Raw genomic sequence first — 24,946 nt, 5'->3', positions numbered from 1 at the left:
GTTGCTTGACTAGTCTGTGGGACAGCTCTCCCAATTTTGGCACAAGTCCCCAGATGTTAGTGAGAGAACTTTGCAGGGTCGACTGGGCTTGGTTTGCCTTTGTCGTGTCCGGTGCCTCGTGGTCTGATGCCGGGTGGTCCATCCGGTTTTATTTTATTGTGACTTTTTTTAGCGAGATTTTACAACTGAGTGGCTTGCTAGGCCATTTCAGAGGGCAGTTAAGAGTCAACCACATTGCTGTAGGTCTGGAGTTACATATAGGCCAGACCGGGTAAGGACGGCAGGTTTCCTTCCCTAAAGGACATTAGTGAACCAGATGGGTTTTTACGACAATCCGGTAGTTTCACGGGCACCATTACTGATACTAGTATTTTAATTCCAGATTTTATTTAATTAATTGAATTTAAATTCCCCAGCTGCCGTGGTGGGATTTGAACTCATGACTCCGGATTATTAGTCCAGGCCTCTGGATTACTAGTCCAGTAACATAACCACTATGCTACTAAGGCTTAGGTAGTTAAAATATTGAGCAATGTAAAATTTAATTATGTTCACTTAAAAGTATCAACATTAGTGTAAGGGTGCAGGAGGAGGCCATTCGGCCCACTGTGCCGGCTCTTTGAAAGAGCTCTCCAATAGTCCCATTCCCCTGCTGTTTCCCCATAGCCCTGTAAATTTTTTCCCTTCAAATATTTATCCAATTCAAATAACTGAAGTCTTTCATCCCTGATACCATTCTAGTAAATCTTCTCTGCACCCTCTCTAAGGCCTTGATATCATTCCTAAAGTGTGGTGCCCAGAATTAGACACAATATTCCAGCTGGGGCTTAAGCAATGTTTTATAAAGGTTTAGCATAACTTCCTTGCTTTTGTACTCCATGCCTCTATTTATAAAGCCCACGATCCCATATGCCTTTTTAGCAGCCTTCTCAACTTGTCCTGTCACCTTCAAAGACTTGTGCACGTACATCCCCAGGTCTCTTTTGTACCATTTAGTATGCATGAGATAAACTGTGACTGCCAAAAATGTGAAATAAAAACAGAGAATGCTGTAAATATATAGCATGTCCATCTGCGTTTGAAAAGAGACTTTACTTTAAGTGAGACCCGTTGTCAGAATTGCCATCCTTATCAGTCTGACAAAGAGCCCTACCTGGAACATTAACTCGTCTTTCCTCTTTTTAGATCCTCAAGCACCTGCAGTATATTTCTGCCATTATTATGAATAGCGCAGTGAATTGTGGGGGGAGTGGGCAGAAGTCCTTCATAATAAGATCAAAAGATTCATGACAAGATAGGTTTCATGTTTTGGGATTTTTTTTGACCATGTATCCACAAGGAGGATTTGAAAAAGAGTTACTTTTAAATGTTGGGTTTTTAAATCAAAGTGGTTGAAATGCTAATGAGCAAAGTTTTCATGTAGGTTCCTCATAATGTGAAGTTTGTTAGCATGTCCTAGCAATCGATAAACACCTCACATCCATTGTGTTGGGGGTGACTCTGGTGGGCGACTGGCGGAGTGCGCTGGTCGATAGTCCAATAGTGCCATCAGGAGGACGGTCTGTGTTGAAGGCCCCTCATTACCAAGTGGACTGCAGGCACCAAACAGTTTTTGCCCTGTGATTTTCGGGGTGCTACAGCTCTGTTTCCGCCCAGTGGAGCCAGTGAAAACTTTGCTGTTCTGTTTAAATCAAGACAACCTACTGATGTGAGGAAGGGTTGCCTATTGATTATTTTGTATTACAACGCAAAGACAAGCCACACTGAGCTAAGTGAATCTGATCATAATTGTTACTCTATATTTTCTGTGAAGTAAAGCTTGAGAAATGGGTACAATAACCTAATGATTATGGTATTGGACTAGCAACCCAGCAGTCGTGAGTTCAAAACCCACCATGGCAAATTGTGAAATTTTACTAAATCTGGTAATCTGTGGGCTGGCACCAGAAAGTAACAATGATTGTCATGAAAACCCAACTGGTTCACTAATGTCATTCAGGGATGGGAACTTGCCACCCCTACCTGGTCTGGCCTGAACATGACTCCAGTCTCACAATATGTGGTTAACTTTTAATGCCACTTTGAAGTGGTCCCACAACACTTTCTAAGGGTAACTAGGGATTGTCAATAAATAGAGCTTTGCCAGTAATATCCATTTCCTTAGAACACATAAATAAAAAAAATGATTGTACCTGGCCTTGACTCACTAAGTGTTTTCTTGGTCCATTTTTAAAGACACCAAAGAAGCATACGTGCAAAAGACATGAATATCCAGTTTAGGTCACAAGGGGGTAATATTGTTGCACCTCTGGGTTACACTTGTATAGTTAGATATTGGGCAACATGGACACAGCCCTAAGATACTCAGAACGCTTATGGGAATGACTAACAGAACTGTGACTGAGAATGTCTAAGGCAAGACCCAATAATTTATATTAGGTTAGATGAAGAAGGCCTTTCTGCCAATTTGGTCTCAATCTTCCAACGAGTTAACCAAATTCTCCTCCTTCACCTGTTCATTTCTCCCCACTCTGTAATCTTTTCCATGTATTACTTGACCGCGATTTGGATGAAATTCCACAGAAGTCTGCTGAATTGGTCTTTGAGACTGGTAAGCAGAGATCAGTGGCAAAGATTATTTTTTTCCAAGTGTTACTTTTTGAGTAATTGGAGACCAAAGAGGAACTGCATGGGGAAGTACCTATCGTTACGGTACTTAGCATAGAGTTACATTCTCCTCTAAGAAAATTTAACATGTTCACTGAGAATTGTCTGGAAGTCTTTCAAGGTGATATTTGAATTGCATGGCAGGTCTTGACTTTGCTTGGCAAAATGGAACGACTCCGAAGTTCTCCTGTTCATGCTAATATATCTACAACTCTCGATTGCCATTTGGAAGCTGTCCATATCACGCAAGCACGTCGTAAAGATGAAATAATTAATGCTGCAAATCGTCAGAGACAAGGAGCACCTCGCTACAATGATGATAAGGGTAAGCAGTTCTTCACAATAAATTAACTTCTGACGTATGTGGTGATGACTAGAACTGAGACAAGAGAATTGAATGTTCCATTGTTAAAATATTTCTTATTTGTTCAATTTCCCATACATTTAGGACATCACTGTCATTCTTAGATGATTTTGCCACATGGGATCCTAACCCTTTAAGAAGCATTGGCCCTGATAGTCCTTCCCTCACGACATTTGGGGATATCAGAGGCCAAGGTATTCTAATAGTTGGCTCATAAAACACTATAGAATCATAGAAAGGTTACAGCATGGAAGGAGGCCATTCCCATTCGGCCCATCAGGTCCATACTGGCTCTATGCAAGAGCAATCCAGCTAGTCCCACTCCCTCGCCCTATCCCTGGAGCCTGGCAAATTTTTTCCTTTCAAGTACTTATCCAATTCCCTTTTGAAAGCCACGATTGAATCTGCCTCAACCAGCCCCTCTGGCATTGCATTCCAGATCCTAACCACTTGCTGTGTAAAAAAATTGTAAACAATTTTACAACACCAAGTTATAGTCCAGCAATTTTATTTTAAATTCACAAGCTTTCGGAGGCTTCCTCCTTCGTCAGGTGAACGATGTTCACCTGACGAAGGAGGAAGCCTCCGAAAGCTTGTGAATTTAAAATAAAATTGCTGGACTATAACTTGGTGTTGTAAAATTGTTTACAATTGTCAACCCCAGTCCATCACCGGCATCTCCACATCATGTGTAAAAAAAGTTTTTCCTCATGTCACCTTTTGATTCTTTTGCCAATCAACTTAAATCTATATCCTCTGGTTCTTGACCCTTCCACCAATGGGAACAGTTTCTCTCTACCTATTCTGTCTAGACCCTTCATGATATTAAATACCTCTATCAGATCTCCTCTCAATCTTCTCTGTTCCGAGGAGAACAACCCCAGCTTCTCCAGTCTATCCACGTAACTAAAGTCCCTCATCCCAGGAATCATTCCAGTAAATCTTTTCTGCACCCTCTCTAAGGCCTTCACATCTTTCCTAAAGCGCGGTACCCAGAATTGGACACAATACTCCAGTTGTGGTCGAACCATTGTTTTATAAAGGTTCATCATTGGTCAGAACATTGAATGCAGGAGTTGGGATGTCTTGTTGAAGTTGTACAGGGCATTGGTGAGGCCACACTTGGAGTACTGTGTACAGTTCTGGTCACCCTATTATAGAAAGGATATTATTAAACTAGAAAGAGTGCAGAAAAGATTTACTAGGATGCTACCGGGACTTGATGGTTTGACTTACAGGGAGAGGTTAGACATACTGGGACTTTTTTCCCTGGAGAGCAGGAGGTTAAGGGGTGATCTTATCGAAGTCTATAAAATAATGAGGGGCATAGATAAGGTCGATAGTCAAAATCTTTTCCCAAAGGTAGGGGAGTCTATAACGAGGGGGCATAGATTTAAGGTGAGAGGGGAGAGATACAAAAGGGTCCAGAGGGGCAATTTTTTCACTCAAAGGGTGGTGAGTGTCTGGAACGAGCTGCCAGAGGCAGTAGTAGAGGCGGGTACAATTTTGTCTTTTAAAAAGCATTTGGACAGTTACATGGGTAAGATGGGTATAGAGGGATATGGGCCAAGTGCAGGCAATTGGGACTAGCTTAGTGGTATAAACTGGGCGACATGGACATGTTGGGCCGAAGGGCCTGTTTCCATGTTGTAACTTCTATGCTTGCTTTTGTATTCTAAGTCTCTACTTATAAAGCCCAGGGTCCCCGCTGCTTTTTTAACCGCTTTCCCAACCTCCCCTGCCACCTTCAACGATTTTTGCATATATATCTCCAGATCTCTCTGTTCCTGTACCCCTTTTAGAATTGTGCCCTCTAGTTTTTCTTGCCTCTTCTCGTTCTTTCTACCAAAATGTATTACTTCGCATTTTTCTGCATTAAATTTCATCTGCCACGTGTCTGCCCATTTCACCAGACTGTCTATGTCCTCTTGAAGGCTGTCAATATCCTCCTCACTATTCACTACCCTTTCAAGTTTGTGTCATCTGCAAATTTTGAAATTGTGCCCTGTACATCCAAGTCCAAGTCATTAATATATATCAAGAAAAGCAGTGGTCCTAGTACCGACCCCTGGGGAACACAAGTGTACACCTCCCTACAGTCTGAAAAACAACCGTTCACCACTACTGTCTGCTTCCTGTTACTTAGCCACTTTTGTATCCATGCTGCTACTGCCCCCTTTATTCCACGGGCTTCAATCTTGATGACAAGCCTATTATGCGGCACTTTATCAAACGTCTTTTGAAAGTCCATATACACCACACCAACCGCGTTGCTCTCATCAACTCTATCAAGTTAGCTAAATATGATTTGCCTTTAACAAATCCATGCTGGCTTTCCCTAATCAATCCACACTTGCCAAAATGACTACTAATTCTGTCCCAGATTATCATTTCTAAAAGTTTCCCCACCGTCGGGGTTAAGCTGACTGACTCGCCTATAATTGATGGGTTTATCCTGACACCCTTTTTTGAACAAGGGTGTAACATTTGCAATTCTCCAGTCCTCTGGCACCACCCCCATATCTAAGGATGTTTGGAAGATTATGGCCAGTACCTCTGTAATTTCCACCCTTACTTCCCTCAGCAACCTGGGATGCATCCCATCCGGACCGGGTGACTTATCTACTTGAAGTACAGCTAGTCTTTCTAGTATCTCATCTTCATCAATTTTTAGCCCATCCAGTATTTCAACTACATCTTCCTTTACTGAGACTCTGGCAACATCTTCTTCCTTGGTAAAGACAGATGCAAAGTACTCATTTAGTACCTTGGCCATCCCTTCTGCCTCCATGAGTGGATCTCCTTTTTGGTCCCTGATCGGTCCCGCCCGTCCTCTTACTACCCGTTTACTGTTTACATGCTTATAGGAGACTTTTGGATTCCCTTTTATGTTTGCCACCAGTTTATTCTCACACTTTCTCTTTGCCTGTCTTATTTCCTTTTTCACTTCTCCTCTGAACTTTCTATATTCAGCCTGGTTCTCACTTCTGTTATCAACCTGACATCTGTCATACACCCCTTTTTTTTTCTGCTTCATCTTACTCTCTATCTCTTTTATCATCCAGGGAGCTCTGGCTTTAGTAGCCCAACCTTTCTTCCGCGTGGGAATGTACCTCGACTGTACCTGAACCATTGTTCAATTACAGTTTTGCCTGCCATCTGTAATTTCAATTTATCCGGGCCAGATCTGTTCTCATCCCATTGAAATTGGCCTTCCTCCAGTTGAGTATTTTTACTTTAGAGTGGTCCATGTCCTTTTCCATAGCTGTTCTAAACCTTATGATACTATGATTGCTGTTCCCTAAATGTTCCCCCACTGACACTTGTTCCACTTGGCCTGCCTCATTCCCTAGAACCAAGTCCAGCAATGCCTCCTTCCTCGTTGGGCCAGAAACGTACTGGTCAGTAAATTTTTCCTGAACGCACTTCAAAAATTCCTCCTCTTTGCCCCTTATTATTACTATCCCAGCCTATATTATGTTGTCTTTGGTTCTTTCTCTGCTCTAAGGAGAACAACTCCAGCTTCTCCAGTCCATCCATGTAACTGAAGTACCTTATCCCTGGAACCATTCTAGTAACATTTTTTTCTGCACCGTCTCTAAGGCCTACACATCCTTCCTGATGTGTGGTGCCCAGAACTGGACACAATACTCCCAATTGTGGCGAACCAGTGTTTTATAAAGGTTCAACATAACATCCTTGCTTTTGTACTCTATGGGCTCGATATTGCCAGGGCTGCGGGTTCGCGGCGGGGGGGGCTATTGGGCGCGTGGGTAACGCGCCCGGCGAAATCAGTCTGCCCCGCACGCGATCGCAGCCTAATTGAATTCACTTACCTGTTCTTCCGGGTTCCCCACTGCTGAGCTGCGCGTCGGGCGGGCTGCGCGTGCGCAGTAAGGTCTGTCAGCTGGAGGAGCTCTATTTAAAAGGGGCAGACCTCCACTGACTGATGCTGCAACAAATAGGAAAAAATACAGCATGGAGCAGCCCAGGGGGAAGGCTGCTCCCACTTTAATGATGCCTCACTCCAGGTATCATTAGATGGAGTGAGGAGGAGGGGGAGTACAGAGATCTTCCCCCCGGCGGGCGGGAGGAAGCGGCCTGCCTCTGCCACCAGGAAGGCCTGGCTCGAGGTGGCAGAGGAGGTTACCTGCACCACCAACATATCGCCCACCTGCATACAGTGCAGGAGGCGCTGCAATGACCTAAGTAGGTCAGCCAAAGTGAGTACACTTACTCATTCCCCTACACTCCGTCTGCCACATCACCGCCCCCACCCCACATCTCCTTCTGCACTGCCAACACTACTCTATCACATCACCCCTCACACCCACTGAACCCTCATCCTCATCTTACCTGCACTTACTCACCTCGCCAGTACTCATCCCGCCACTACCACTCTACCCAATCCTCATACAATCTCATGGCTCTATTTCATACTCACCCTCTCATGCATCTCTTTCACGGTCAGCCTCACTCAACCTGCCACTACCTGTGCTGCAGCTACAGGGCATGCATCACATATGTGCAGTAGGAAGGGTAAGGCAAACGTGTTGTGAGCATGAAGGGGATGCACAAGGGTGTTTGAGGGTTTGTCATGGTTTTTACTTCTATTTAATTTCTGACACTCACATCACATATTATATTGGCACCACTACTACCACGTCTTTGCGAATCTTGTCTGGTTTGTGCAATAATGCCCTTTCCTGAGGATCACAATGAAGACCCATACCTGATGCCACCCATTGTGTCACTGCAAAGTGGGTGTAGGTGTATTTGCAGGGCTCTTTTGTGCAGACGACTGAGAGACGTTGGCGATGTCCCGGGTGGCACCCTGGAAGGATGCGGAGGAGAAGGTGTTGAGGGCAGTGGTGACTTTGACAGTGACAGATAAGAAGATGGTGCTCAGGCCAGCTGGGAGCAGCTCGGCATGAAGGAGGCTGCAGATGTCCACGACTACATGTCGAGTGACTCTGAGCCTCCGTGTGCACTGCTGCTCAGAGAGGTCCAGGAAGCTGAGCCTCGGTCTGTGGACCCTGTGGCGAGGGTAGTGCCCCCTGCGACGCATCTCTCTCTGCGGTTGCCCTCCCTTCTGCTGTGCAGGTGGATGTGTCACAGCACTGTGTTGTGGAGCTCCACGTGTCAGAGGTGGACGGCTTGGCTGGCGAGGCTGTTGATGCTGTTCGCCCTCCGAGGAGGTCATGACTGCAGCTACGGCGGCCCCCATCTGGAAGATGTACATCTGAGGGGGTCCGCAAGGTAGGTAAATGTCTCTGGACCCCGGGGTAAGTGTGCAAGTTGGTGAATTTTCTTGTCAGGAGGAGGATGGTGGAGGCCAAACTTTGTCCCAAGTGACAGAGTGGCCTCCTGCAATGAGTGAGGGTCTCCCTGCCCCCCCCCCCACCTGTCAAATGGACCTTTGCAGCCGCCACAGGCTGATAGCTGCAACACGTCCATTTCAACTGGGAGTGTTTCCCCCAGTACGGGGAACAGTCCCAGTTGTATGTAAAATCCCACCCCTCCTGACATATTCCCTTAATCAGGTCTGTTAATGACCTGAAATGACAAGATAAATACTCTCAAGTGGCACCTTGCTGGCTTTAATTGCCTGCGGGAGTCCCACATGCGGGGGCTGCGCGCGCACGTCGGCGCGTCTGTGGGGAATCCGGAAGTGGGCGGGTTGGAGCCGGGCTCCCGACCCGCTCCGGGATTCCCCGATTTTCGGAGCCCCCCCGCCAAGAACGCACCCGATAGGGGGTGCTAAAATGGAGCTCTGTGCCTCTATTTATAAAGCCTAGGATGCTATATGCTTTTTTTTTTAAACTGCTTTCTCAACCTGTCCTGCCAGCTTCAAAGGTTTGCCCACATATACTCCCAGGTCTCTCTGTTCCTGTACCCCCTTTAGAATTGTACCCTTTAGCTTATATTGCCTCTTCTTTGGTTTTTCCTACCAAAATGTATCACGCACTTCATTACGTTAAATATCATCTAACATGTCCGCCCATTCCACCAGCCTGTCTATGCCCTCTTGAAGTCTATTGCTAACATTCTCACTGTTCACTACACTTCCAAGTTTTGTGTCATCTGCAGATTTTGAAATTGTGCCCTGTACACCTAAGTCCAACTCATTAATATATATAAAGAACAGCAGTGGTCCTAGTACTGACCACTGGGGAACACCACTGTATACCTTCCTCCAGTCTGAAAAACAGCTGTTCACCACTACTGTCTGTTCCCTGTCATTTAGCCAATTTTGTATCCATGCTGCCACTGTTCCTTTTATTCCATGGGCTTCAACTTTTTTGACAAGCCTATTATGTGGCACTTTATCAGACACCTTTTGAAAGTCTATATACACATCAACCCCATTGCCCTCATCAAAAAACTCAATCAAGGTAGTTAGACACGATTTGCCTTTAACAAATCCGTGCTGACTTTCCTTAATTAATCCACACTTGTCCAAGCGACTATTAACTTTGTACGGATTATCGTTTCTAAAAGCTTCCCCACCACTGAGGTTAAACTGACTGGCCTGTAGTTGCTGTGTTTATCCTTATGCCCTTTTTTGAACAAGCGTGTAACATTTGCAATTCTCCAGTCCTCTGGCATCACCCCCGTATCTAAGGATGATTGGAAGATTTTGGCCAGTACCTCTGCAATTTCCACCCTTACTTCCCTTAGCAACCTAGGATGCATCCCATCCAGATTTGGTGACTTATCTACTTTAAGTGCATCCAGCCTTTCCAGTACCTCTTCTTTATCAATTCTTAGCCCATCCAGTATCTCAACTACCTCTTTTACTGCGACTTTGGAAAGAATAATAGCTGTCAACTTTCTAGTCTATAATAAAAACACAATATAAAATAAAATGTATTTACTGTTCCTTGTACACAGGTGTCTGTTGAACAGTTTGTAAATCTTGGAGCAAGAAGTTTTCTACATGTGGCAGTGCACTAAATGTGTGTTGACATTTGAATGTATTGATTGATCCTTAAAGAAATGTCTTGCTCTCCGTCATTTGGCCATTGCTACATATACAATCTTGTCCAAAGTTAACTTTGATCCTCTCGCTATCTGTGACTGTATGCTCATTGCCTGTTTCTCTGTTTCTGCAGATGTTTTGGCCCTAGCAGCTGCCATAAAGGAACTAACTATTTCAACACGCAAGGCTCGCACTGCCCTCTGGTGTGCACTGCAGATGACCTTGCCAAAAAGTTCTCTGGGGACTCTACTCAAGCAAGTTGAAATTGAAAAAGCACTAAAGGAGTTGTGCCAAGGGGGTGCTATCAAAAATGAAGACAAAGGGTTCATTGAAGAGAAAATGCTAGCGAAGCCTGAATCTGACCATGCTGGATGTGCAGCAATAAAGAGAGAAAGTGATTGTAGGAGAGAAGTGTTCTGAAAAGATGACCGCTTAAAATGCAACTCTTGTACTGTTTTGTGAGTTGTGCTATGGAATATTTCGAACTGTGGGTGAAGTGTTTAAAGCAGTATTGCAGTATCTGTTTGCATTGTGTGAAAATCTGGGATTAATGATAAGCCACACATGTTTAAAAAAAGTTTCCCTAAATTTGAAATTAGCCTGGTAATCTGAATGGTAAGGGCAAGTCGTATTTCTGAGAAGAGATAGGAGGAGTGATATGGAAAGTAGTTACCTAGTTATCAGTTTCTGAGAACACCTGAAAAGTGAAATTTGATCTCAGTACAGTGTGAAAATGTCATTTTTTGATAACCACTTCTGTAAAATCCTGGTGCTACATCAGTTTTTGCTGCAATGAGCAATTTCTGCTGCATCAGGATATTGGCAAACTTATTTCTACTTGAAGCAGAGACTTTGGTATATGTTAGATGTCACCAGATAGTAACCATGCTGTTCAGGAGATTATACCAAATCTTGTGTTGAAGAGGAGAGAAACCAAATAATTGCTGTTTTTTCCTTACTGCTGAAACAAGAATTTGAATTTTAGTGAGAGAGAAGATAAATATTGAGCTGCTGTGACAATGCTAAGGGAATACAGTACTGTTTGCAGTTTTACCTAGCGTCTGTTTTGGCCTGATTTTGTTACATTTAAGACCAGTAAAGAATTCCTGTCATTAACCTTTTTTCTTTTCTAAACTGCAGTATAATTTCTACTACAAGAGTTGAATTTATTCAAAAACCCAATCAGTGAAGAATGCTCTTTTATGCTTTGCAATTATGCAGAATATTCTTAATTACTACTTTAGATTATGAAAAAGTATTGGGAACTGAAAAAAAATTCAGTCCTGATGAGGTTTAATAACTGTCAATTAAACCTATCTAACTGAGGCTTAAAACACAAAAAGACCGATTTGTATCATTGAGCTTTGTAAAAATAGTAATGTGCTAAAATCCACTGGAAATGCACCTTTTATATATTCAATGGGCTATTTATTTTCCCATTCTAACTGAAATTCTGTGCATTGTAATAGAATTTGTTACAGCCTTCTCATTTTTACTTGTTATGTACTCTGGCCAAATCCTAAATTTAGATTGGGCCCTGGAACACTCGAGCAGTACAGCCCACTTTCCATGGTATTGTGTTATTGATCTTTGGAAAGGAGGTTTGTGTCAGTTTAGAAAAATTACAAAATTGGAATCCCTATATTTTTTAAAAAACTGTTTAGATAATTGAGTACTTTCAACTAAAATTTTATCTTTAACTCTACTTTGTAGTCACCTGAATAGATCAGATTGTAATGATAAATGAAATCCTCAGAACCAAAAACAGGGCTATTTGGAAAAAGAGGTCTTACCTATCCAACCAGTTAACAAGATTTTCATACTCACTGGTTGGTTATGGTGTTGCAGAGTATAACAAGATATTATTTAACAATTCTGTTTGAAATTGTTTGCTAAAGGATACACTGTTACGTGCCTATGCATTTAAGAACAATTTAATTAATTATGTCAACTACTTAAAATTAGTCATCCAGTTTTTAACTTGATGAGTGAGTTACTTGGTCATAGGGTTCTTTCACAGATGAGCAAACTGAAAGAACTGTACATGCATCCATATGTTTGGGCTTAACACCTCAGACAGTTAAAAGTGCATCAGTAACTTCTATTAGCCTTTGAGCTCACTTCACAAACAGGTACATTCTTGTGTTTGGACTTGGAAAAAGGTAGGGATATCGTAAGGAACGATATTTTCACGTAATATGTCTGATTGTGGTTAACAGCACATGAAACCGGTGCAGCATTTACAGCTTTCTCATGATAAAATTCTGCTAGAATCCATATAGTCTCAAAAAGAAAATATAGTTTTCATTTTTAAACTTTTTCTCTTTTTTTAATCCTTACCCTTCTTCTCGAGGTGATGATTCATCATAACTCATGGTACCATGGGCATTGGTGGTCCATAGTACCTCGTCCATGTGTGAGCACCAACAGTGAGTGCTGGCTACTTCACTGACTGTAGGACCATTACAGTCAAGTCTGATCCTATACTTAACCAGCATTTACACATGCACCTCCAGTAGCAGTCAACTGTGGCCTATATATTTATTTTTATTGTTCCTCACTATATTGGAGGTACTTGGGTTGATTTTCAACTTGCCACCCGGGTGTAAAACTGTCCCATTATAGAAACTACCCAATTTTAATTTTCATTGAAATCAGCACCAGTTTTACGCCATGGCAAGTTGAAAATCGACCTGACTGAAGCCAATTGTAATGTAACCACCAAGCATCAAGCCTGAAATGTTTCTAATCCATTTGGCTCATGACTACACAATGAGGTGCATTTGCCGACTAATAAAACATTTTAAGTACATTGTAGTATTTAACTGCACTGTCAAAAAATGTGATTGAGCCAGTACTTTAGTTGTTGGGGGTGGGGGAGGAAGGAAGGAAGAGGAGGAGGAGGAGAAGAACTCGCTTTCTTTTCTTTCTACGAAGAAAGTTTTCAGCTTCAATTTAAACTAATATTTTCCATGTCTGAGTGTTTTTCATTACATTTGAATTTGATTTCTACTATTTGGGGGTGAAGGGGGAGAAAGTAATTTGACTGTCATTGACTTTCCTAATTTCACAAGTACCACTAATGTGCCAAATGGATTCAGAAGAGAGAATTTAAAAATTCACTGTACAAATGAAATTTTCAGCAAAAAAAAAGTTTATCGAGATCATGAACATGAATCTTCACTAGGGAAAATAACAGCACATTAACCACAAGTAAAAGTGGTTCAAGAAGGCGGCTCATCACCACCTTCTCAAGGGCAATTAGGGATGGGCAATAAACGCTGGCCTCGCCAGCAACGCCCACATCCCATGAACAAATTTTTTTTTAAAATTCAGTACCACCTTAACTGACAATCTTTCCCTCATTGACCATATATTTTCACATGTTGCAGCATTTCTGCCGGCTTCTGTAGAGTGCAGTTCTCAGCAATGGAGTATGTAGACCAGTTTTTCCAATTACTTTTTTTAAAAAAAAGTAAACTGGCTGGCGTACTGTCCCACTGAGAAAAGGGCTCCATGAATGTGTAAGATCTGAATCTGCATTGTGTTAAACCACCGTGTTAGGGGGGAAAAAGAACAACAATCTTTCTAACTGTACCGCCTGTCTTTTTCTGCAACATCCTTCCCCCTACCCATATCCCTACATCGGTGAGAACGGGCACTGAATTGAAATCCTAGCAGTTACACCCATCTCCTTTTCATCAATGGGAAAACCTTTTTCAATATGTCTTAAAGATTTTACCGGAGAATTCCTTGAAAATTGCTGTTGAAAATCAAACAAAAGAAAATTGCTAATTAAGTAAACTGACATTTTTGCTATCGTATTGTAATGTATACTGTAAATCAGCAGAAATGGTCATTTCAAACTTTACTGATGTGATAAAATTGATTTTAAAAACATAATTACAAGGCATAGAAACTATTGTTAAATATACTTTTTGTTAAAGGATCTTCTTCTTTGTGCATGTGGGGAGAGGATTTTCTATTTGGTCTTTTAGCAAAATTGTAAGGGTGTTCTTTATAAATTTGTTTAATGCTGTTACAAATAGAGTACAGAGGAAATCTCCCCTCCTCCACCAATCTTTTTTTTTAAAAAAAGCTTTTTTTCTAGTGTCCTGATATATAATTGTAATTAGTAGAATTTAGAAACAGAAACAATTTAATGATTGCCTTGTTTGCAAGTTTTGCTAGATAGGGCCAGAAAAAAAAAATCACAGCTAAACCAGTCCATACCAAAAAGTGTAAGGCATTTGATTCAAACTTTAAGCCACACTTTGTAGTATCATGCAAATTAGGCCAATATTAAATGAATCTCTTGAATAGGATGTTGGTCAGAAGTGACCAATGGCACGTTTTTATTGCACTGTACTATCGACCCGAATCATTTGAACGGCCCTAATTTGGAACCCATGCTCCCAATCTAAACAGCTGATTTTTTTTCCTGAATTGATGTATATCTCTACTCAAAACATAATTTTTATCATGCTTTGTAATACCTAGGTTGCTGAGGCTGTTGAATTAGAAAATTGGGTGACAACTTTCATTATCTATATTTTAAAGTCTCTTTAAATGGGACCATAATACGGATCTAGGAACAAAAGTTTTACTTGCTCATTTGAAAAATTTATCCACCATAATCCTTTAGATGGGTACTGTTGGATGCTCAATTAGAAAGTTGCCTTGGTCAGATGAGAGATTTGTGATAATTATAAACTGTGCTCTATCGAGGAGGAATAATCCAACCTGCTTAGCCTGAAATTTCCCATAGTGCAATGTTTGTAAAGTAGTCATCATCACTGCATTTCAGAACTAAAAGACTCAGTGAGTATGAGTGCTACATAACTTGGAGTAATTTCATTTTAAGTCTGTAATTTGTATAAAAAATAACCATTTTAAGAAAGAAAAAGAATTGTTACTCAGGATTAGTTCTTAGATTTACTAACCCTCTGTGGTGGGAAAATAAAAGTAGTACCTATATTTGATCTAGCATGCACTTAATGAAGACAAAATTGATTTTTTTTTTGTAATATCAGTTTATGGGATTATAATTTTTAAAGCATTCCATATATTTATTTTAATATTGATTCAATCTTAATTTAAATTCAGATTTAGTATCTAATGTACTGTATTAATGGGATTATGCTTGCCAAACCTTCCTAATAATCAAATTAACTGTTTACTCAGGAAATATATATTTAATATTTAGTTTTTTGGGTTGTATGTGCAAAGTATTTTTCACAGATCTAACTATGTACAGTACTAGGTTACCAAAGCTATTTTTGTTTAACTGATTTATTTCTAGAATTCTGGAAACCATTTTGTGACTGTAGAGACAGTTATAGAGCTAGTCATATGCTAGTCTTCATTCTTGGGCTTAGACAATCAGAAGTCTTGCGTCTTATAGCTTTGTGAATGTAGAGAAGGGTTAAGATATTTATAGGACTATTAACATAGGTCAAAAATTCTGTTTTTTTTCCATATTACACTACTTACACTGTTGTCAATTTAATGCTTTTAACAAAATTTACCACGTGATCTTGTTGGAATCTTGTTTTGAAAAATGGTATTATAAACCAGGTAGTATTCATAGTTGTTTGTATTTAGAAAGATTGGCTCAGGGAGGAATCTCTTTGGGAATATGCTAACTATGAGAAATTATATTTGAAGGCAACATAGTAGCGCCTATGAAAATTATATTAGTTCTGCATAAGCATAAAATTATTGAAAAGGCAGCATTGACAGTCTTTGGGTTTAATTGTGTTGAGGTCTACAGTTACAAACAACCAACAACCATTTGAAATGTGCAAGAAACATTAGTCTGAATTGCTTCCCAAATGCTTTTCACTTCACATATTTTTAAAAGGTTCGTGTATGGAATGATAGAGTTAGATGAAGTAGGAGTGAGGAGGCTCGTGCGTGGCATAAACACCGGCATGGACATGTTGGACTGAATGGCCTGTTTCTGTGCTGGTCATTCTGTGTAATTCTTTCTAGAACTTTAAACTTCATTTCACAGGCAGCAAGCATATGCAAATTGTTGAGTTTTGATTTAAATATGTTTACACTAATTACATGTAGGTGTAGCCTAATTAAACCAACCAGAAGGAATGATTTCTAAACAGTACTGCATTTCATACAGGTTTATATAAAAGTGTAAAACATAGTTTTCACTAATCTTTCACAACACAGTGCAGTGTAGAAACTGTTTAGATATGTTTAGAGTGTGACAGTTCATAAAGACCACATTAATCTTAACTATTTGTAGACAATTTTATATCAACACATTAATTAATGAATAGTAAACATATAAGTTAGGATTTGCCTACAAAACAGTAGTGACTGCACCCCAAAAGTAGTTCATTGAATGTAAAGAGTTTTGGGATGACCTGAGATTGTGAAAGGTTCTATATCAATACAAGTTTGTTCTTGTACGACCCAGGGATGTGTAACACTCCACCGTAAGGAGAAGTTGAGGTGCATTGCCATTAATTTTATTTTTGAAAAATGAAAACAGAGGTTAATACTTTTTTACCTTGAAAAATTGAGGTAAAGGGTGAATGCTCTGTAGCTTCCCTTCTACAAAATGTACTTAATCCAGGTAATTTGTTCATCTGTATCATTGAGAACAACTTTATCTTCTAACTAAAAGGTGATGCGAAGTGGGTTTGAGCATTTAGGCTTTAGTTAAGCTTACACAACTTAATATTTGTTAATGTAGTCAACCTTAGTCTAACAGTGCTGCTGTAGAGCATGTGCTTTCGTTCAGCATGTTGAAAAGAATTACTGTTGTAATTCAGTTTCTGAAATGTGATATTTTTCCATTAATTTATTTTGATAATATAAATAAAATCTAACCCATGATTTGAGTGAAAAAACAGTATTAATTGCCAAAGTTGTGAAGCTTCAAAGGCATTTAGCAGCTCTTTTTTTAAGGTTGCCAGTAGATGCTAATAAAATTCACAGCTGTCAGCATTTGGCTTACACTATATAAATATGGTATGAGACCAGAACCATCCATATTCTAGGATTTTTTTAAACTGCCTTCCATAATGTCCCCAAAACACACATACTATATTCAGCCTGCAAAATACTGATAAATTACTTTCGTAACTCACCTTGATCCTCCGCACCCCCCCCCCCACCACCTAAATAACAAACAAAATCCAAACTATGAAATGTCCAACTTACATTCTGTGTGGATTTTTCATTTTGTTAATAAAACAAAATACTGTTACAAAACTTTAAATAAGTAAATGCTACATTTTTTACAACTGTTTCGCAGCTGATAGCTTGAACTCAAAGTCTCGTATAAATTGTGTTGGGAAGCATTCCATGTTAGGGACTTTATTAAGTATTGAAGGAATAGCATGTGCATTTATTTGATGTACAGAGAACACCGCTTTTATCCCCCCTGGGTCAGTAATTAGTAAGAATTGGGCTAATAATTTTTTTAAGTTTCCAGAATTGCAGGATTTTTTTCCTTTTTATGACATTCATGGTATCCAATTATAGCAATTCAACAATGAAAATAACCAAATAATATCTCTAAAATTATATGCAGTTTGAGATACCTCAAGAGTAAAAATTCTACTTGTTCTCTTGCCAGCCCATTCACTTTGATTGACAGAAATTCATGGGCTGACAAGCGCAAAAGTAGAAACTTTACCTCCTAATCTTTGGGAAAGTTTTTAGTCACAATAATATAGAGTAAAGATTACATACGTCCATAGTGTAGTTATATTTATCAGTTTATTCACAAAAAAATCAGTACTGTAAAGAACTTTTTCCATTCTGAGTTGCCTAATTTATTTTTCTTAATTCACCCAATTTTACTTGTGACCAAGACTAATTTGGGATTATTCAGGGAGAGAAACAGTTTCCTGTTTAAAAAGTGGATTTTAGAAATCACAAATTGAATTCGTTGAAACATTCCAGGAATATATTCATCACTTGCAAAAGAATGAATACATTTCACCTTTCTGGTTAGTATGGTCCACACATGTAACTTTACAACCGTTCTGAATTTATAAAGGAAACAGTTTGCAATCAAAATCCACAGAGATCAGTGCTGCCTTTTGTAATATAGATTGCAACATGCCTTTGTATAATAGGTTTACAGTTCTCATTTTTGGTATAAATTTTATGGAAATAGTTTGCTACAGATTTTAATAAAGCATTAAAACCGTACACAAATATTCAAATGTACGGCAATGTGACCTACATAACAAAGGGAATAAAAGATGATTTGCTCGTGCATTTTTGAAAATCTTAGATTTTGTTTACACAAATTTATTTTTGTAGCCATACTGGATTGTGCTCTAGTAATGAATGTATTGGGCATTGTAGATCATTTTTGGGTTATATATGTCTGTTAATTTGTATTTGTGGTGTGTATAATCTTTCTAAATCATTTTGATGTGTATTTTAAATATGGTAATGTGCCTTTTACTGATTATATTTTCTTTCAAACTGTAAAAAGCTGTATGCATGTTGCATTCAGCAGCTTTATAGTTACTCTTGTTATTACTAATAGTTAAAATATTGTTAGTTTCTGCTAGCAGTTCACAGAAAATCACAGTTATATAATGTATGACAATGCATAGCCAACAGTGTAGCATGTTAATTTTCCGAAATGTGTTTGTATTAGTCTGGTTCAGTAAAAGGCATGAGGCACTGTTGCCTAATGGTACTGTTGTGAAATCAATCAACATTCACTGATTGGTATATAATGGCATGGAATGTAATTTATGCAATAATATACAAATGAAGAGTATGTTATCCATAATATCAGTATGTTCTATCTTGGATCAGTGTGAAATTTGCTAACAACTTAATAGTTTTTAGGTGCTAGAATGTCATGAAGCGCTTATATACTTTTGCCTTTCTTAGTTCTGACTGTGAATTTGTTCATTTAGTAATGGGTTAGCCTTTAACACTTGTCTGCCCCCAGTTGAAAACTTAAAGCATTTGTGGTACTTCAACATTTCCAAGTTTTTTTTAATGTAATCTGTTTAATCATGTCTTTTGCCTTGATCACCAACATTCAATATACAAGAAATTTAGTTTGCCTGAGGAAAGATGTTGATATGTTTGCCCCACAAATAAGAGCATACAATTTAAAAATAGAGGGGAACTTAATTATCATAATTTGTTAGCTTTGCATCAACAAAGGGGAACAATTTTCAAAAGCAAAATAGTTTGAGCTTTGAATAGTTAATCTTTTTCACTGCACTTTCCTTGGGTGATGTGGTCTTTAGCCAATGCAACTAATTTTTTTTTAAAAACGTATTTTTATTTAAATTGTGTGTTTTAGCCAGAGACAAACTGGAAATGAGCATGTTTCTAAATCACTGTGGATTTCTGGAATACCGTTATGGTTTGTGTATAATAGTAATTCCGTTTTATTAAGGGAGCAGGGTACAGAGACTTTTTAAGACCAATGTGCAATTGCAGACTTCTCCTGTGAGAGTGAAGTGTTAGAAAAGCAGGTCATGATATTATCTGCTTTTATGGGATAACAGTGTTCACTAGAAGGTGCTGTCATCATATACTGCACATAATGGGAAGAAAATAACCTATATTGCTACTGTATAAATGTTAGGCAAAAGTTTAATATTTAAGCCCCTGTTGGTAGAATCATGTGGTTGGGTTGATGTGCTCTGGATCTGAGATATTTCACAGATGTACAAGTTGTTGTGGTCTGATCTTAAGTTCAGTCATTACTTATCTCAGATGAAAGGACAAAGATTAAAAATCTTGATCACAAACTTTCAGAGGAGAAGTCAGCAGTACACATTGTGTAGACCAGTCATAAAGTTCTGTTAATGAATGCCGTTTAATTATAATTGTACTGTCTTTGTGAATCACTTAAAACAATGTTCTTTTGTTACAAATGTTGCTGAATTCAGTCTCGCTAACGGTCAAATTATTGTTTATTGCAGTCAGCCGTGGCTTTCAAGTGCTGAATTATTTTAAAGTTACAGTTTATATTTAACCGAGACGTGTAGCAGCTTTGGAGCTCTGTTTAAAAACAAGTTTGAAAATTAGCACATTTACTGCAAAGAAATAAAAGTTTAAATTAGTTTGATGTTAACCTTTTTGATTGATTGATTTATGTTTTTATTCTTGGGTATGAAACTGGTGTTTCCTGCAAACACCAAGCAGAAACCTATGTGCTTTAACAAAATGTAACATTTTAAAAAATTGGATGTTTTCACCTCAGGACCTGTGTTCACTTCGTTCTCATAATATATTTTGACTTGTAAGATTTACAGTCTGTTCATCAGTGGTTTTTACCAGGGGATTGTAAGCGTTGCTTAGGTTTCCAGTTCCTTTTTATAAAACAAAGATGGACTAATTGAAGGCAAATTCATATATATGTATTCACTCCTGTCAATTAAAAAGTCAGTTTTCACTGACTGTTGGTTCGGAAAGAATCAAACTAAACGCTCTTGAGAGTGGAGGGAGCACTATACTAAGTTGACCGAAAAGGTTGTAGCAAAGGACCCATCTGCATGGAGTTGGCAAACTGGTGGAGTGTACTGAACTGATAGAAAATCTTAATGAACCAGTTTGATAGGAGGAAGTGAACTCCGTCTCTTATTGATGATGGGACAGTTGGTGTGAATGATATTCTGACTTAAAGCTGATATTGGGGGAGGTCTGCAATGGCTTTTGTGAACAGTGACTTGCCTTGGAGTTGCCCTTCTGAGGCTGAATAGGATTCTGTTTGAGATTATGCATAACCTCAATATTAGAGAGTGCACTTGTGGTTTATATCCACAAGAAAGGAGACCTGAGTGAGTCTGAGAACTACCAAGGAATTTTGGAATATCAGGATCTTCAGGTGGTTCTTTAGGTTGTTGCTGCATCTATAAAGTGTGTTCTGGACACCTACAGAATATTGAGAATGGAACAGACTAGATTTTGCTGTTAGCTGAAGGACAGATTGTAGCTTTTTTGAGATCACAGTGATTTAAGGCTCAGAAAACCCACTGACATTGCTTTCATTAATTTTTGAAAGGCTTTCGACCTAGTGCCTTACGCAACCCTCATGAACCTGGAAACTATGGGAGTTGATTTTATCTGATTGTGTACTCTAGCTCCAAGATTGTATAGTAGATACTGACTGAATCTATCCCTCGTGAAAGAGGTAAGGTTTTCCACTGTCACTGATCGTATTCAATGTTTTCATCGATATGTTGGATGAAATTTGTAAAAAATAGACTTGGAATATCCATTCAAGGCACTTCTGATGGTAGTTTGGTACTCCTTTTCATAAATGGTGTTGCCGTTGGCAAACTCACCTGGGGATTTAGTGTGCTCTACCTACCATTTTATATGCATAGTTGCATTTTAGGGAAAGCTAGATAAACATGAGGGAGAAGGGAATAGAGAAGGGTATGTTGAGAGTTAGGTGAAGAATGATAGGAGGAGGCTCACATGGAACATAAACACCGGTATGGACCTGTTGTGCCAAATGGCCTGTTTCTATGCTGTAAATTCTTTATAATCTTGAATAATGGGGTGGGTGTCCCTATGGGGGAAAAGAGTGTGCACTCCATATCAGGCAAAAAGAAATGTTACCAGTGTAAATTTTTCAGTAGCTTGGTTTGGAGACTCTTGGGTGACACCAGTTGACCAAAAGCAGAAGTCAGTCATTGTAAAAGCTAGTGTTTGCCTTTGACCACTGCACTTAAAATTCCTACTTGGGATATAATTATATAAAAATTTAGTTTTATTTAAATGTTTTCCCTCTCTTTTTGAGAGTGGGCTGAGAAAAGTGACTATAGTAAGAGGATTCCCCTTTTAGTATGTAATCCCATACTTTTGTGCTGACAGAAATTACTGAGGTGTGTTTAACCAATTTTAAATAAGGCAGCTTAATGGACCAGAGCTGTTAATTTTTTTTTCCAAATGAAAATTCTGTACTGGGAATGAGGAACTGTGATGCTACTGACATAAGGTGGCCTCGAATGCTTATGGCACATGAGGCACAGAGCTGACTGAAGAGAAAAGCTGGCATTAGCAGCTATTAGGGGAAAAAAGGAAAATATCCACATCTGCCAGAAGGGACAAAGACAATTAGAGGAAAGAAAGGAAAGGAGAAATGGATAATATAGAGAAGCAGAAAGGGAAATGAAAATAAAGAATTGGAAATAGCAGTGGAGAGATGGATGGATGGACTAAGATAATGTCCCAGTCACTAGGATGATCTTCCATGTCACAGAGAACAGGTGATGGAAGCCATTCAGTCTATCTAGCCCATCCTTCCTATTTCCTCCTAACAGATTTGACTGTCTGCAAAGATTCTTTTATCTTCATTACCCTACTCCGAAGGCCATTCCAGGTATTGATCGGATTTAGGGTGCAAAAGTACAACCCGACACTAGTGCTGAACTTGTTGTTTACCATTTTATACCTTTGTCCCCCAGTTATGGCTTAGCTTGAAATAATTCTCAAGATTAACCTTTTCTGTTTCCTTTTAGTTTGTTTCATATAGCTCTATAGGGTGCCTTTTTATTTGCCTTTTAAAAACTTGAAAAATCCAAGTCTTTCTAATCTTCCCTCTAACTCACTCAGATCCTAAGATCCACCTCAATGTCCTTCTGTGCACTGTTTCCAGGGCTTGAATGTTTTCTTCGTGTCTCGGTGATTAGAACCACAAGCAGTATTCAAGGTGTACCTTGACTGGAGCACAATACAGCTTTTATGAGTTAATTCTTTCTTTGACCCATGATCCTGAGCAGAGAATCAGGGTTACAATGTTGTAGCCCTATCTTTGACCTGCATTCCCTTTGTGTATGGCTTCCCCACTGGGAACATGGAACTAATTCAATGCCTGTGCATTCTAATAGAAACCGTTTAAGCCATATGCACTAATTTTAGTAGAAAACTCCTCGCACACAATACAAGTAAATGTACTTTACGTGTATATTTCCTTAATCATACCTACCGCCATTTAGTGTGAAAATTTGCAGTTTCCAGCTCTTTTGAAAGAGCTATCCAATTAATCCCATTCCCTTGCCCTTTCCCCATAGCCCTGCAATTTTTTCCCCTTCAAGTATTTAACCAATTCCCTTTTGAAAGTTATTATTGAATTTGCTTGCACCACCCTTTCAGGCAGCGCATTCCTGATCGTGACAACTCGCTGCGTTTTAAAAAAAAATTCTTCTCATCTCCCCTCTGGTTCTTTTGCCAATTACCTTAAATCTGTGTCCTCTGGTTATCGACCCTTCTGCCACTAGAAACAGTTTCTCCTTATTTACTCTTATCAAAACCCTTCAATGTTTTGAACACCTCTATCAAATCTCCCCTTAACCTTCTCTGCTCTAAGGAGAACAATCCCAGAAAAGATTTACTAGGATGCTACCGGGACTTGATGGTTTGACTTATAGGGAGAGGTTAGATAGACTGGGACTTTTTTCCCTGGAGAGTAGGAGGTTAAGGGGTGATCTTATAGAAGTCTATAAAATAATGAGGGGCATAGATAAGGTCGATAGTCAAAATCTTTTCCCAAAGGTAGGGGAGTCTATAACGAGGGGGCATAGATTTAAGGTGAGAGGGGAGAGATACAAAAGGGTCCAGAGGGGCAATTTTTTCACTCAAAGTGTGGTGAGTGTCTGGAACGAGCTGCCAGAGGCAGTAGTAGAGGCGGGTACAATTTTGTCTTTTAAAAAGCATTTGGACAGTTACATGGGTAAGATGGGTATAGAGGGATATGGGCCAAGTGCAGGCAATTGGGACTGGCTTAGTGGTATAAACTGCGCGACATGGACATGTTGGGCCAAAGGGCCTGTTTCCATGTTGTAAACTATGATTCTATTCTTGAGTCTCTCCACGTAACTCAAGTCTTTCATCCCTGGTACCATTCTAGTAAATCTCCTCTGCACCCTCTCCAAAGGCCATGACATGCTTCCTAAAGTGTGGAGCCCAGAATTGGACACAATACTCCAGCTGGGGCCTAACCAGTGATTTATAAAGGTTTAGCATGTCTTCCTTGCTTTTGTACTCTCTGCCTCTATTAATAAAGCCAAGGATCCCATTTGCTTTTATAATAGCCTTCTCAACTTGTCCTGCCACCTTCAAAGATTTGTGCACGTACATCCCCAGGTCTCTCTGTTCCTGTACCCCCTTTAAAATTGTACCATTTAGTTTATATTGCCTCTCCTCATTCTTCCTACCAAAATGCACCACTTCACACTACTCTGCATTAAATTGCATCTGCCATGTGTCTGCCCATTTCACCAGTCTGTCTGTCCTGAAGTCTGTTACTATCTTCCTCACTACTACATTTTGACTTTCGTGTAATCTACAAACTTTGAAATTATGCCCTATATACCCAAGTCCAGGTCATTAATATATATCAAGTGTAGTGGTCCTAATACCAACCCCTGGGGGACACCACTGTATACTTACCTCCAATCAGAAAAATGGGTGTAACTAGTGGGGTGCCGCAAGGAACGGTGCTTGGACCTCAGCTATTTACAATCTATATTAATAACTTAGATGAAGGGACCGACTATAATGTATCCAAGTTTGCTGACAATACAGTAAGCTGTGAGGAGTTCAGAGTCTGCAAAGGGATATAGGTAGGCTAAGTGAGTGAGCGAGAAGGTGGCAGATGGAGTATAATGTGAGGTTATTCACTTTGGAAGGAAGAATAGAAAAACAATCATAGAAAATTTACGGCACAGAAGGAGGCTATTTGGCCCATCGTGTCCGCGCTGACCGAAAATGAGCTACCTAGCCTAATCCCGCTTTCCAGCACTTGGTCAGTAGCCTTGTAGGTTACGGCACTTCAAGGTACTTTTTCAAAGAGTTTCTGCCTCCACCACCCTTTCACACGATGAGTTCCAGACCCCCGCCACCCTTTGGGTGAAAACATTTTTCCTCAGCTCCCCCTAATCCTTCTACCAATCACTTTAAATCTA

The 24,946-nt window shown here is 39.6% G+C and overlaps 1 protein-coding gene across 1 annotated transcript in view; it reads left to right on the top strand.

The window, feature by feature from the left end:
* Positions 1-11,189, top strand: part of LOC137334579 (meiosis-specific coiled-coil domain-containing protein MEIOC-like) — a 75,245-nt gene extending 64,056 nt beyond the window's left edge. Inside the window, exons 7-8 of the mRNA XM_067999362.1 lie at positions 2,812-2,992; positions 10,147-11,189. Coding sequence (XP_067855463.1) covers positions 2,812-2,992; positions 10,147-10,433 — 468 coding nt within the window. The 3' untranslated portion in view covers positions 10,434-11,189. The remainder of the gene's footprint in view (positions 1-2,811; positions 2,993-10,146) is intronic.
* Positions 11,190-24,946: the final 13,757 nt, after the last annotated feature.

Source organism: Heptranchias perlo, chromosome 2, assembly GCF_035084215.1.
Source record: "Heptranchias perlo isolate sHepPer1 chromosome 2, sHepPer1.hap1, whole genome shotgun sequence".
Taxonomy (NCBI): Eukaryota; Metazoa; Chordata; class Chondrichthyes; order Hexanchiformes; family Hexanchidae; genus Heptranchias; species Heptranchias perlo.
The sequence above is the reverse complement of the archived record's forward strand: the minus strand, read 5'-3'. Positions and strand labels throughout refer to the sequence as shown.